The following is a 15916-nucleotide window of genomic DNA, read 5'->3' on the forward strand; positions in this document are numbered from 1 at the left end:
TTGGTAGACATGCCCTAGATATTGAACAGTATTGCTCTAGTAGTGGATAGCGCCACCATGGGCAGGTTGCTATTGCTAATACGGGCCGGGTCTCATGAGTAAGTTCGGTTGGTGAGGGACAACTCATGTGAGTTGGTTTTGTTTCTTTTGAGGACACTGGTCATCTCGGTGTCATTGCCGACCCCAGGTATAACAACCTCTACTCCTTGCCTACACTTGCCGTAGGTGAGGGTATTGCACCACATTATGAGCACTAATATTGTTGGAACTACCTTGAGGACGCAAACGAGAATTGCTGCTAGGGCCGTCTCGATAAAGTTTAGCGATAGTCGCTTCGAATCGCCCAAAATTAGGAAAAGCTAGTGTATTTTGTGCTCAGTGTGGTGGCATAGTTCTAACATTAAAGATTAAGAATGACTAGGGCTTCGCATCATGTGTGTGATGAGTGCGGGACTATCTAAACCTATGCTCTTGTAACCTTGTACTCTATTTCATACTATTTACAAACCCCGAGCCCACTAAGGCCGACACACAACTATCCTAGTCTTTATTAACCTCACGAGTTTTGAGAATTAACAATTTGGCGCTATCTATGGGAATGCACATACAACTTGGTTGCATTTTTCTACCAAGCAGATCTGAGAACGCCCCATGGGGGATCGTCATACGAGCTCCTAGAGACAAGCATGACGAGCAGGAAAGAGGGCCATGCCATGCGGCCTTGAGGGACCCAGGAGACGGAGAGAACTAGAAGAAAAGATCGGGAGGATGGCTAAACATCTGGTGGAACTGCCAGGCCCACCTGAAGAATGACTAGCACCCAACCCAGTGAGACAGTCGCCCCGGATGTGCTACCCAAGCAGTGGAGCCTATTCGTGGACGGATGGATCTCCTACTTATCACTCACGACCGCACGGAATTTGAATATTATCCAAGGCTCAAGTTTTCGGCATTTAACAATAAAGCAGAGTACGAGGCGTTGGTAGAACTAGGATTCGCTCTGGAATTAGGAGCTAAACACCTCCAGGCCTATAGCGACTCATAGCTGGTGGTGAACCGGATAAATGACGAGTTTCAATTCTGAGGTGGAAGCGACAAATGAACTGGTAGCATCGGTTCTCCAGGTGTACCATAACCCAGATCCTAAGGATAGAGAATGGCCGAGCAAATACCTTAGCGAGGCTAGCATCAGCATCCGAGGGGGAGATCAATTTCCCCTCAGTCATGTAGGTGGAAAATTATCAATTTCCCCTTGGCCTTAAAACACATGTAACTTCTTTGTTTTAACTCCCCCGCTTGCCCTCACGCATTCCTAGTGATGAATACTACAATAATACGTAGAATTTCCACCTATCCATACGGAAAAATAAAATACAATACAATAAAAATAAGGACGAATTGTAACAATTCCTAATTATCCAAAAACAAGCATAGCAAGTGGAACACACCCCCGGTTTACCCACCACCTAAAAAAATAAATTTACTTCCGATCTCAAATCCAGATCTTGAAGTTTTACTCAAATTCCAAATAGACACTTATTTACATGAAATATAATAGATTGAATTCCGCCTAGGAGCCCGCCTAGACCCCACCTAGTTGCGTAGACGCTAGGCCCCAGCCCCCGCGCGCGACTAGCGCCTAACGTCTTTTAGAACCTTGGGGAAAAGGAGAGGGGAGGAAAAAATTAGCATCGAAAAAAAAAAAATTCCTAGGGAAGTCGCATTTTAACCACATTTGTATATCCATCTGCTGTGTTAACTAATGCGCACATTTCATCTTAATTAATATATTTATCTCATTAAATGTTGATTGTATGCATCACTTGTCACATGTGATGGTACACCTATTTGGGTTAATATTTGAATATTGGGCTTAGCATAAAGGAAGCCCAAAGGTGCCAAACAAGTTGAACTTGCCCAAAGCCCAGCAATGAAGCCTGAAACAATTGAAGCCTTCTTAACAAGGCATAGGCTAAATGTCTATGATAAAAGTGACAAGTGACAGAGACCAGCTCACTACCAACCAAAAAGCACTTTCTGATGGCATCAAGGTGTAAAAACAAGATGACTCATTGCCTCTGAGAGCCCTAAGCCAAGAACAAAGCCAAAACCGTCGGGCCAAACTGCTTTTAAAAGGACAAAGAGACAACAGGGACAAGGACACTCAACCAATTAAACAAACAACATACAAACTCTACTCTCAAACCAGATTTGCACCCACAAAGCTGAAACTCACCAGATTCAGTCTTTTTAGCAATAGTTCCCTTAGAAAAGCTATCTTTTGTCTAGTGTAAAAGGTCTACTACCTTCCATAGTGTTGTAGTATCGATTCCCTTATGTAAAACCTATTTACCATCCATCCCTTTTAGCTTACAACCTCTATAAACTCAAAGAGAAGTGGCTGCAAGAAGTTTGACCTTGCCCCGACAAGGTGAAATCTTGCCCGAGTCTCTTTGTTCTTCCTTTAAATTAGTAGATCGATTGCTTAAATGTACTTTGCAGCATATATTTAAGTTATTTCCAACTGTTTTCTACTTAAGAGTCTCATTTGCACTCGGATTTGGTTAACTTAATAAGTTTGTCTTCATTTAGAACAAACTGTGTTTGAAGAAATGGTCTAAAAAGCCCTGAACTCCCTCATTTTTTAAACATATAAGACTATAGACTAAAAGTCCTTGTTTACAAGGCAAGAAAAATAACTTAATACAGACTTAACCCATCTGTGATAATCCTTTGATAACAAGAAGTTTGAGTAACTTAGGGCGCAAGTAATCGACTTAAATTACTTGCATTACATCTGTTATACTGAGATAACAGTGGCATGCCAATATCCTTGTTAGCCTTGATTGCGGACCTCAAGGCCTATACCTAAGGCCCCACAAAGACACCTCTTAAGCTAACTGCTAACTTATTTTGCAGCACACCAGCAGGAGCAAGCCTAACAACATGCCAAGTGCCATTCACCCATGGGGAGCTGTGCAAAGGGACAATTCCATCTTTACCTTGAACAACACCAATGTGATATAAATATGTAGCAAAAATAAAAATAAAAATCTCATATACTGACCAGGTTGTGCACAACTTCACGTCTTTAATACTAAATAATATGTTGGCACTCTAAAATGCCCAATGAGAATTTTCCTACCAAGTGTCCACCGAAGTCATTTCGTGTGATGACCCATCCCTAATTTTCTATGTAATTTCTTCCCAAGTATATGAATTGACATTTATGCCCTTGTTGGCAAGTGACGTGGATGTGTTTATTTGTTCTTAAATTATTTTTCTTGCTATTGTAATTAAATAGTACTCGTTGATACGATCACGTGAGCGTGAGTTAGACCCGAATTGGATTTGTAATGAAAAAGTTATGTTACGTTAAAATACGTTATTGATGGGTAAAATTGTACACGAGCACGTGTTAATTTACTAGTGTTAGAAACATTGTTTTGGATAGATTGCATTTGATTTCCCTGTACAAATCATATCCTTTCTTTTCTTTAAAACCAGACCCATGCCTTAAACCTTACCACCAATTATTTTGTTTCCCTTATTATAGCAACCAATCAGCTTTTCTCCCCCATCTTTCTCTCCCTAATTAGAAATCATTTCTTCTCTCTCTCTCTCTCTCCTCGCTCGAGCTCCCTCACCCCTGCAACCACCATGAACTCACACCAAACCTTGTAGATCAACTCTATAAACCACACCATCACACTCCTCTCGTCACCACGAACTCAACGATACCCTTAGATCACACGTTGGTTGAGTTTTGAGTGGTCAACGCAGAGCAACTCGGAAGCTCTGACTTGATCGAGTTGGTATCATCATGATCCCGGTTGAGTTAAGAAATTTTGGGACATGGGGAAGCTTCCTTACAACTCCCGAGGCTCCTAGGACAAGTTTGAAGAAGAAACAACCTCGAAAGCACACGAGTTCGAGGAGCAAAGTTTTGGCTGAACCTATCAAGCTATTTTCAGGCTAGTTGCCGTCCACTTTTGGACTTTAGGAAGGTATAACGTTGTTCTACTCCTTATAAGCTTCAAATCCATATAAATTTTGTGAAAAATGGTTGGGAAATGAGTAAGATATAAAGGTTAGAAAATTTTCCAAAAACCGGCGAGTTTTCCAATTTCCGACGAAACCAGACGACGGCGGACGATGATCTCACCGGAGAAGACAAGGAATATTCTGTCAAAGTTGACAGAATATTCTAACAGTATCAGGTAACCCCGTTATCGTCTGTTACTATTTAACAGAATATTCTGTCAAATCTGACGGAATATTCCTCTGTTCCGTCACTCATCTGCTGTGCACGTAGCCGCATGTGTGGCCATGGGTTGGGCAGCACGTGAGGGTGTGTCTGGCCTCCGGCCAGTGAGTGGTTGACACGTACAGGTTTGTGACTTCAAGTAGAACATTTTTGTATTTCAAACCTTCCATTTGAGCAAATTATGGGGAGTTTTTCCTAACTTTTATGTATATGTGTTATTTAGTTAATTTTTATTAGTTGTTTCGCATATAGGGGAGACTTACCTTGATGACGTACATGGACAAGTGAGACTAGGGGGCTACGATCCTACGACATACCAATGAGTGGGCACTTTGTTTTCATATATTTATATATAGTATAGTTTCCATAAATGCTTTTAAAATGAATTTATGCATATTATGCAACAAGTTATTTATTTGAAAAAAATATTGTTTGTGGTTGAGTTTTATATTAACATGGCATTTCATATGCATTTTACCTGCTCATAAATATTATATGTTGTGAACTACTAAAGTAATTCTATGGGATATGCATGTAAGTTCAGGTGAGTTTATTGTGTTGTTTGGAATAATTGTGTTGTGGCATGCTCATATTCATATAGTGGCTCATCATTGCTACACCCCAGGTGTTAGTGCTCAGCCTAGGCTAGACTAGTCCTTCACGTGTCGTTCACATTAGCACCTGCACGCTCACCTTGGATCCAAGTAGGTGCTAGCCCTGTCGTACATATTGCAATAGGCAATTCCGACTCGTATGTGACAGCGAATAGCGCTAGCCTTCATGTGATTGTAGCACTAGAGCGTATATTATTACATCTAGCCCTGTTGTATAGATCACATTAGGTGACTCCGACTTAGCGTGCTAGTAAAGATTATTGAGCACATGATTATATTTATATTGCCGTTGAGATATTCTGCTGTGGCATATTCCTAAATTTATTGTTGGCATGCATTTGATTTCATACTTATACTTAGTATGATTTTCGGAAACTATACTTGTTTTATAGCGAGAGGTTAGTATGTTCAGAAAACAAATGGATTTTATAAATCTTTATTTTTGTGCCCACTCACCCTTCTGTGAAGTTTCGCCCCTTCAGGTCCTAGATAGCTGACCTACTCTGTCGCACTCGAGAATTACCCGATGATTCTGACATATCTCCATTCTAACGTAGGAACTTCTCTCTAGTTGTGTAATAAGTACTTCTCTCGTTTGACTGCTTTACCCTTATATTATCTATGCTTTGAATATTTGTAGTTTTTGGGTTGTAACCACTGCTGTGCACTCATCTTATTAGTTAATTAAGTTCTAGTTTCGATTTTAATTTATTCACATTTTTCTTACATCACTTGCACTTTTGGTTACGTCACCTTCACGTGACAGCTAGTACGTCTTGATTCCGGTCGAGGCGTGTCATTTTGTGGGGTAAATGTTTTAGCTGACAAAAAAAAAAAAAATACTTAGTTGGTCAAGTCATTTTTTATTTTTATTTTTTGTAGTGAGAGTTAAGCACGCACCCCTCTTGTAAAGAAAATTTTCATTTTCCATCCATAATGAACAGACACGAAAAATATTTCTCATAAATTCATTCTACTAACAAACGAAACAATTGCCTTGGAGTTTTTTTAGCAAAGGATATTATCTACACTAAGAGGTGGAAGAGAGCATTAAGCCTCATAATGGGCTAGTAATAATGTGGTTCAAATTTGTATTAAGCGAGAATCAAACCTAAGACTTTTCACTTACAAGTGAAGAGGAATACCACTAGACTGTACTACTAAGTGGCAATTGCCTTAGAATTAACAGTGGCAAATGGAGTGAGTGATTTCTGCATTGTCTTTTCACTTGTTGCATTTCATTTTTTTCTTCTTCTAGCCATTACAAAATTAAATTGAAGAAATGAATAGAGAAAAACAACTAAATTAACTCGCGAATGGTAGAAAGTCAAAACGAAAGTGCGGAAGAAACACTTGCTCGTAAACATTTGGCCGACATCAAACATGAGAGATTTTAGTGTGCCGGAACACCATTAAATGTCATAGTATAAGTATTTTTTTTTTATCAAATGATAGATTTGTCAGATTAGACATTAGATCAGGGAGTCGATCAAGTTGGAACCCAGACTATGAACAACACTCCTCTCCACCACTGTGATAGAGGATCACTTACTCATAGTATAGGTATTAAAAGAAAATTTAATCACTTGCATTATGATACTTGGTTTCAATACACTAGAAAAAAGATAATACTTGGGTACTCACAAAGGAGTACCCAAATTACTAACCAAATGACATGGATCAATAAGAATTTAACACGTGTAATTTTTTTTTTCAAAAAAGAACCAAACATCTTTCACGCTTAGAAGCCCAAAGGTTAACGGCGTCTTCTCCCAATGATGTAGGACTTCAATCGTCCTTATCCCTCCCACTCACACTACCTCTCTCTCTCTCATTCTCGCTCAGACCACCACCCATCTAGAGCAGCGACGGTGAACTCTGAACAATAACGACGACGACCATCCACCCAGGCACCTATCCAGAGGATCCATTCTCTGTTGTATTAGATGGTATGTTTTCAGTTTTGTATAATTTGAATTTGTGTTTGAAATTTTGGATGGTTGTTTTTCTTGACAAAGTTTGTGGCTTTGGGTTTGAAAATTACAATATTTGTATTGAGCGGGCTCTGTTTTGTCCCATATTGAAATGCAACAGAATAAAAGCAAATGAATAATGGAGAGAATATTTGAGATGCAACAAAATAAAAGCAAATGAATGATGGAGAGCATATTTCATGTCTCTGTTATTAATGTTATGTTGCAGGTTATGGAGTACAAAGAACCTACAAGATTAGATAGTGAGTCATTACCTAGTGATGAAGATGATTTACAAGGTGCAATTTCTTCACCTACTTGTCAATCTCAAAGCCATGATGGTTCTTTGGGACCTCCTCATCTGAATAAAAGCAAAGAAATAATGGGAGATCTAGAACTTGGAATGGAGTGTAGTTCTAAAGAGAGCGCATACGATTATTACTACAACTATGCTAGAGATAAGGGTTTTGACGTGATGACGCATCATTGGAAAAAAAAAATTGCGAGTATTGTAACAAGAGTAACTCACACTCGTTCAAGACAAGGTTTTCGAAGAAATGATGAGCCAGTTGAAGGTACAACTTATGCTCAACCAGTTTCAAGGGTCAGTTATCAAGCCCACATGACTTGCCTTCTTAAAAAGAATGGAAAATTTAAGATTGTTTCCTTTGATGCAGATCATAATCATGCTTTGGTTCAAACCCCTATGAAGCACATGTTGAAGATTAATCGTAAGATGTCCTGAGCTCAAAAGACCTATGCCGATGATGCAAATAAGTCAGGAATACTAATAAAGCAACTATAGAATTGATGAGCAGAGAAGTTGGTGCGCGAGAGAATTTTGCGTTTCTTGATAAAGATTATCGAAATTATATATATCAAAAGCGATAGACAACACGGAAAAAGGAGATGCTAGGGCTATATTGCAATATTTTCATAAAATGCAAGTGAATGACTTGTCTAGTTTTTACTCGGTCTAGCTTGATGAAGATGATATGATCACAAATATGTTTTGGGCAGATTCACGTTCAATAAGTTATTATGGTCTCCTTAGAGATGTCATTTGTTTTGACACAACGTATCGGACAAATAAGTATGGTAGACCATTTACACCAATTCTTGGTGTTAATCATCATAAACAAATTGTAGTTTTTAGTGCAGCTTTTTTATATGAAGAAAGTGTGGATTCTTTTACATGGCCATTTAAGACCTTCTTAGAAGCAATGCTTGGGAAGCAACCAAATACCATATTGACAAATTAATCTGTTGTAATGGCTAAAGCAATATTAGAAGTTTTTAAAGAATCTCACCATCGCCTATATGTTTGGCATATTTATCAGAATGCTGCCAAAAATTTGAGCCATGTGTTTAACAAATCAAATCAATTTGCTTCTGATTTTGGTACTTGTGTATATGAGTATGATGATGAGGAAAAATGGCTTTATGCATGGAATGATATGATTGAGAACTATGACCTCAAGGGAAATAAGTGGTTCAAGGATTTATTTGCTGTGAAGGAAAAATGGGCATTAATATATGGGAGACACATTTTCACTGCCGACATGATGAGTACCCAACGTAGTGAAAGTATGAATAATGTGTTAAAGAAGTAAACCAAGTCACAGTCTTTTGCATTTCTTTGAGCATTATGAGAGGCTTTTAGAAGATCGACGATATCAGGAATTAATTGCAGATTTCAAGATGACGCAAACTACACCCATATTATTAACTAATGTTGAGATGTTGCGACATGCAGCAAAGATTTACGCCCCAAAAGTTTATAGACTATTCCAAAAGGAGTACATGTGTATCTTGGATAACAATATATACAAAGTTGGCAAGTCTAGGATGACATATGAGTACAAGGTAACTTATAATGGCAAACCTCAAGAGCATTTTGTCAAATTTGAAGCTTTAACAGAAGGAATCACATGTAGTTGCATGAAGTTCAGTTTTGTTAGAATTTTATGTTGTCATGCATTAAAAGTGTTTGACAAGAAGAATATGAAAAGAATCCCACATGATTACATTTTAAAGCGATGGACAAGAGATGCAAAGGGTAGAAGCATAGCTAATTATCGTGGAGGTGAGGGTAGTCACCATGCTAAGGAGTCTATGGGGAAGCATTATAGCCATTTGTGTCGTAATTTTCGTGAGATAGCATCATTGGCAGCAGAACATGAGAAGTTCACAACATATGCTCATGAGTGTTAAGTTGATATGCTAAAAGGTTTGGAAGAAATGAAAAAATGTTTTTGTCAAGATAATACATATACTAATAAAACATTAGAAGGTCAAGCTTCGGTTGGAAAAGTGGAGCAATTGAGCAAGAGGGTCAAATTTTAGATGGTGGATGTGTTTCAAGTGAACAAAAAGGTCAAGCTTTTGATGGTGAAAGTGGTGCAAGCGAGCATAAGGAAATGATACAACTTGATGACAAGTGTGAGATCATAGCACGCTGAGTTAAAAGAAAAGCTACTGTTGGACATCCACGTAGTAGATACAAGGACCTGCTTGAAAGGCGTGGGAAGACACAAACAAAAGCCACGAAATCTTCAACAAGAAAAAGCACCCGCTTGAAGGTACATGTTCTAATTCATCATAAATAAGCTATATATAATATATCATTGTGCCGAGTTATGTGGATTATGTTTTCATTTAGGAATTGTATGTTTTCATTATGAATATAATAGGATTGTGCTCCTTTTAGTGGCAGTTAAAATAAGCAACAGGTTATTCGAATGGATATCCTATGTTCAATGTGCTGACTCAAGTAAGATATCATTTTCATATTTATTTTTGTTTTGTTCACTGTTTGATAAAAAGAAACTCCATATAAAAAAAATATCATGTTTTTAGCAGGGACCCTATATGAATGTTGGAGCCCAAGTATCATTTCCAAGCACAAATATAGCTGCAACTAATATGCACGAAAGTATGCCTTTCACTAATCAACAACTTCTTCAGGTTTAGGTAATTAGTATAATTTAATTACTGTTATATATCGTACAAATGATTTCTATTTATATATGTATAATTTAACAATTATGACATGTTTATATATTTCACTATTATAAGGATCATGTATTGAGAATGGAACTCAAGTACCATTTTTTGGTCCATTTATAAACTCTCATAATAGCATTCTTCATATTCAACAATTCCAGGTAACTAGTGACACACCCCAACCGAAATCAAGGCGTGGCATAAGGAACAGCGTCACCCTGATATTGGTAAGCACCACCACGATCCATCCAACCATAACTACCAGACCCTGGAACTTGCTGGATCGGCGCTGGTGGTGGCAAGGAAGGCTGCTAGGGCCTCTGCTGATTCTGAGGAAAATTTATAGCTCTATGTCCCATTTGCCCACAAGTAAAACATCCATTACTGCCCCACCTACACTCTCCACAGTGCCTATTGTTACATCTGCGGCACAATAGAGCCCTTCCTCTACTAGCATCCCCCTGCCTTTGGAATCTAGGACCCCCAGAAAATCTACCACCTCTTCCCTGACCAGTGGCACTAAAACCCCCACTGGAAGAATTGGAACTAGCTCCACTTCGCTTAAAGCTCTAAGTCTTAGGAGGTCCTTGAGATGATTGACCTTTACCTTTATCATCTTTCTTTTGATTGCCGTCATTTTCTTCTTCTTCACTCTCACTGGGCATATTTTTTGAATCCTCAATCCTCAACAAAATCTCATAGAACTCCTGGTAAGAAGCACAAGGAGTAGTGGTCGCCATAGAACGCCACTTCCCGTTCCACAGTGGAAATGGGAAAACATTACTATGGATTTTGTGTACAAGCTTCCTTGTAAACATAATGGTTATGACGGCATTTGGGTGATAGTTGATCGGCTTACTAAGTCAACACATTTTATTCCAGTGAGGGAGAAGTATTCTTTAAGCCGATTAGCTGAATTATTTATATCGAGATTGTGAAGTATCATGGAGTTCCAATTAGTATTGTCTCGGATTGTGATCCTAGATTTACTTCTAAGTTTTGGGTAGCATTCTAGGAAGCTCTTGGTTCTAGATTACTTTATAGTACAACATATCATCCTCAGACAGATGGACAATTAAAGAGGACTGCTCATACGTTAGAGGATATGCTAAGATCTTCCGTTTTATAGTTTGGTGACGCTTGGCATAAGCGATTGGATTTGATGGAATTTACCTATAACAATAGTTTTCATTCAAGTATTGGTATGACACTATTTAAGGCACTTTATGGCAGATCTTGTTGTATACCTATGTGTTGGTCTGAGGCTGGCGAGAGAGTTTTGGAGGGCCCTGAGATAGTGGAGGAGACTACTCAGAATATTCAGGTGATTAAGTCTAACATAAAACGGCCCAGGATCAACAGAAGAGCTTAGCAGATAAACATGCCACTGATCAGGTGTATAATATAGGTGATTGGGTGTTTCTGAAGTTATCACCGTGGAGAGGTGTTGTACGGTTTGGGAAGAATGGTAAGTTAAGTCCTAGGTATATCAGACCATATGTGATCACTGAGAGAGTCGGTGAAGTTGCTTACAGGCTTGAGTTGCCTCCAGAGTTGTCTAAAGTGCATGATGTGTTCCATGTTTCCATGCTTCGTCATTATGTTTCTGATACGTCGCATGTGATACCTTCTTAACCTTTGGAAATTAATCGAGATTTGACTTATGATGAAGAGCCAGTGAATATTCTGGATTGGAAAGATAAAGTTCTGAGAAATAAGATAGTGCGTTTGGTGAAAGTTTTGTGGAGGAATCACTCTGTGGAAGAGGCTACTTAGGAGATAGATGAGCGTATGAAAGAGATGTATCTGCACTTATTTTATGATTACTAGTGGTTTGTATTTATTGTGTGAATTTCGAGGACGAAATTTTCTTAAGGGGGTAGATTGTGATAGCCTGTCCCGAATTATTTGTATCGACAATGTGAAATGTCTATTTTGCCCTTGAGCATGTTGGTGGTGGTTTGTGTTATTGGGCTAAGGATTTGGACCAATTAAAATCTTTCCTAAGTGTTTGGACTCATTTAGGACTTAAGCTTTTGTTTGTTTTGGTTGGTAGCCCAAACTAGGACCACACACACACACACCCTTAACCTGTGTACCTTTTCTCTCATCCCATTCAAATTTTCTGCAAATTTTGTACAGTTGTACAGACAAACCTCAGACCAATCATTTCATGCATGGATCAAAGATTTGAAGGTTGGTTTTAGACTCCTAGCAATCCCAGGAACTCATCCATACCCTTGGTTGGACGTGAAGCCTTCAAAAACCTGAGAACCAAGAATTCCCGATTTGGTGCACTGTTCATGCAGTCGTGATCGTGGAATTTTCAGTGAGTTTTAAGGTTCTAGGAAGCTTTAGGACGTCTTCACGAAGCTCGAAGAGTAATTTTGAAGTGTTTTGGATGTCATGAAGCTTGAGTTCATCGAGTTGCAGTAGTGGCCGAATTATCGTGGGTTTTTTCGACGAGATCCTATTGGATTCAAGTCCTAAAAGTGGTAAGGTTTTGTTCTACTCATTGTAAGCTTCATTTTGGTACAAATTTCATGAATTTTGGTTGAAAAATGAAGAAGATATGACGATTAGAAGTTTTTCCAGTTTCCGGCGACGCAGACAACGGCCGGTGGCTGGCTGCAGCTCCGACGAGGATCACCGGAGAAGACGACGAATATTCCGTCAACTTTGACGAAATATACTAACGGCGTCAGGTATATTTAACGGTATATTCCATTTTTGGACTTAATATTCCCTAACGCCGTTAGGGTTTCTGTACGTGTGCCAGGCATTTGCCTACACGTGGTCGGCGCGTGAGTGGTTGGAAAATTATTTTTAAAATATGGGGATGTTCATGGTGTTGAGTAGATCACGTTGGTTTATTCAAACACCCCATTTGAGCAATGTTTGAGAAGTTATTAGCTAGTTTCGTTTATGTGCTTTAAATTAACGTTTATATAGTTATTTCGCATATAGGTGAGACTTATCCTCAGGACAAGCATAGTCAATTGAGGCTTGGGGGCTACGACCCTTCCACATATCAGTGAGTGGCTTTTGGTTTTCCGTATATACCTATATACTTGTGATTTTTCCCAGAAAATTGATTTAAATGAAATTATGTTTAGAAATGCCATGCCTAATGATTTATACGTAGATCATTGAATTAATATAGTGTGCATATTGTGATTTGACGCTGTGGATGCTCAGGTAAGTACCAGGTGAGTTGTAGATTGTTTATGTAATTGATGATTATGTGAGATGCGTTGAGAGCTCATAAACCTCCACCCCGGTGTTAGTGCTCCCGTCCATGGTTAGGGCACAGTCCTTCACATGATGTTCACCTCCCACACCATATGCTCACCTTGGATCCAAGTTAGGTGCACAGTCCTGTCGTCTAAACCACTATAGGTGGTTCTGACTCATAAATGACCCACGATTATTCGCACAGTCTTCACGTGATCGTAGCACTTGAGTGTATTTATTTACATCCAATCCTGTCATACAGACCACTTTAGGTGGTTCTGACTTGTGTGCAGGTATATTTGTTGAGCTGTGGATTTGAGCCGTACAGGTCACGTTAGGTGACTCCGGCTAGATGGATGAGCTCTACATTCAGTCGTACAGGTCACGTTAGGTGACTCCAGCTGACATATCATTTGCATTGATTTATATCACCTGGCTTACATATTTTAGTGTTGAGATATTCGACATGTCATATTTGTGAATTTTGCTATTTTGAGCATGTTTGTGGTATAGATATGTATTCTATTTTCTAGGAAACTATACAGGTTTTACGGTGAGGGGTTATAATCTTTGATAAATGAAATGGTTTTGAAAAGCTTTGTTTTTGCCCACTCATACTTTCTGTTATGCGCCCCTCTAGGTTCTAGTTAGAAATGCTTTTTGGTGGCTTGTGAGGAATCCACGGCAGCTCTGACAGATTATCACCGTTGTATGGTCACCTTTAGGTGTTGTATAATTAGTAGTTGTCCTACTGCACTACACTTAGTGTACTTATGCTGGTTGTGAATTCACACTTATTTTTGTCTTGCACCTTATCTTATTTAGTGCTCTAGTTAGTTTGGTTTTTATTTATTTGCATTTCTTATATTATTATTGCTTCCGTACTGTGCACATGGCTATGTCACCTTCACGTGACGGCCAACATGCCTTGATTTCGGTCGGGGTGTGTCAACTAGTATAACTTAAGAAGTATTATCTTATTGTTTTGATGAATGATTTTATATAATATAATTTGTTTGGTAATTTATAGGAAGTTATGGTGCACCATCATGATCTTTCACAAAGTAACAGTGCAAACAAGGGGCTTGGAAAATGAGAAGATAAAGACCATGGAGGCAATTTTTGTTGAATTGGAGAAGTCATTTTGTTGAACTTATATTGTATTAAACAAGTGTGACTAAAGGGATATCACAAGTCAAGTGCTACTTTGGTGATAATTTTGGAGATTGCTATTGCTACTTTGGTTTTTGTTCATCAAACGACACAATTTCCTTTCACTAAACGTCTGTACTACTAAGAAGCCAAACTAGTTTCATAGTTGATTTTCTTATCTATTCCTTTGTAGGTGTCTGATAGGAGCATATTCATGCGACTTAAATGGCTTGTTCTCGTGCATTTACGTTATGTTTCTTTAGTTATTTTAGTCCTTTATGCTTCTTTTGTGTGTTTTCAGGTTCTAAGGGCAAAGTATGCAAAAGGGTGCATTTTGGAGTAGTTTGGGGCGTTAAATGGATTGCATATACTTGAAGCCAAGTAGATGGATGAAATTGAAGACCAAAGGAGGCCCTTTGTACTAGAAATTCACACCAACACTCCCCTTTGCCGTGCATCCAACCAAGCCACATGCACTTCCACTCTTTAATCACATGCTTTCCCAACAAATAATTCAGCCATTCCACATGCTATTTTAGCCATATGCACCCATAATCATTCAACCAACTTTGCACATGCATTCATCATCATAACCTAGCTGTCATTCCACTTTAATCCACATGCATTCCCTTCATAAATCAGCCACATGCATTCCCCTTTTCATTTCCAGCTTTCCACCAAGTTCCTAGCTGTCATATTCCCTCTTTTTCACCTATAAATAAGCATCCATTGCAGCCACAATTCATACACTCTTCCATATTCAGAAATTCATCCATTCATACACATTCACACCATCAAACTATCCTTAGACCTTGTGCAGCAACAAAGAGGAAGAGAAGAGGGCCTAAATGTTCATACAATTCAAGTTTGAGTTGTTGGAATGTTTAGGTGTTTCTTTTCCTTTGAATTCAATGTTTAATTTCAATTCTCTTTGTTTTGTACGTATGAGGAACTAAACCCCACTTGGCTAGGGGGGATTCGAAATATATGTTTATGCTTGCATTTTGATTTGATTACTTCTAATTGCGTTTCATAAGTTGTGGATTCAATTTGTTTAACTGTTTGATTGATAACTTATTTATGTATGTTTATTGAGAGTACACGCTTAATTTTCATGCATGAATATGACGCTAGAATATAAGTGAGTTTCACCTAATAGTTACGAACTTATATTCACAAGTAGTGGAGGTTGCTTATAAACAATCGCGTTAAACGAATTCTTGGCATAAGTTTCATGCAATCATAGTAACGAATGCCTCGTCAACACTTATAATTTTCATAGAGCGTAATGATTCTTGCTTGTATCTCTATTATGTAATCATGTAGGGGACTTGTGGGGAATGTTTTGGGTTGTCGTATGCAATCATCCAATTCAATAACATTAGGAAGATTTGAAGGTTAATTAGTGCATCACGGTTAACTTGGGGTGTTGAGAATTCATGGTTTATTGAAATGCAATTGGAAATCTTTTTATTATGCAAGTGTAACATGTGTGGAGATGAACCCCTTGGCTAGCATCCATTCATTCCATTTCATCAATTTCATATTTACATTCTGTTTTAATTGCAATTTGTTCATTTAGTTTAATTTCGTCAAACCCTAAATCCCCCTTTACTTTATTGTCAAATTAGTTAGAAATCAATTTAGTTTGTGTTTTTAAGAGTCTTGAG

At 38.4% G+C, this 15916-nt stretch overlaps 1 protein-coding gene across 1 annotated transcript; it reads left to right on the plus strand.

Moving 5' to 3' along the window:
* The first annotated feature begins 6673 nt into the window (after nt 1–6673).
* On the plus strand, nt 6674–8045 carry LOC125472637. The gene is made up of 3 exons (XM_048574291.1): nt 6674–6830; nt 7084–7429; nt 7532–8045. The coding sequence occupies exons 1-3, from the start codon at nt 6828–6830 to the stop codon at nt 7597–7599; spliced, it is 417 nt and encodes a 138-aa protein (XP_048430248.1). The 5' UTR covers nt 6674–6827; the 3' UTR covers nt 7600–8045.
* Nucleotides 8046–15916: the final 7871 nt, after the last annotated feature.

This window comes from the organism of the source record quoted next, unplaced genomic scaffold (genome assembly GCF_019419815.1).
Source record: "Pyrus x bretschneideri cultivar Hongxiangsu unplaced genomic scaffold, Pyrus_bretschneideri_v1 Contig70, whole genome shotgun sequence".
NCBI lineage: Eukaryota > Viridiplantae > Streptophyta > Magnoliopsida > Rosales > Rosaceae > Pyrus > Pyrus x bretschneideri.

Bases quoted from the DNA above. Each gene is read 5' to 3' on its own strand.
- LOC125472637 (XM_048574291.1), top strand. The intron at 7,430-7,531 runs GTACAACTTATG...CCTTTGATGCAG, and splicing joins AAATGATGAGCCAGTTGAAG to ATCATAATCATGCTTTGGTT.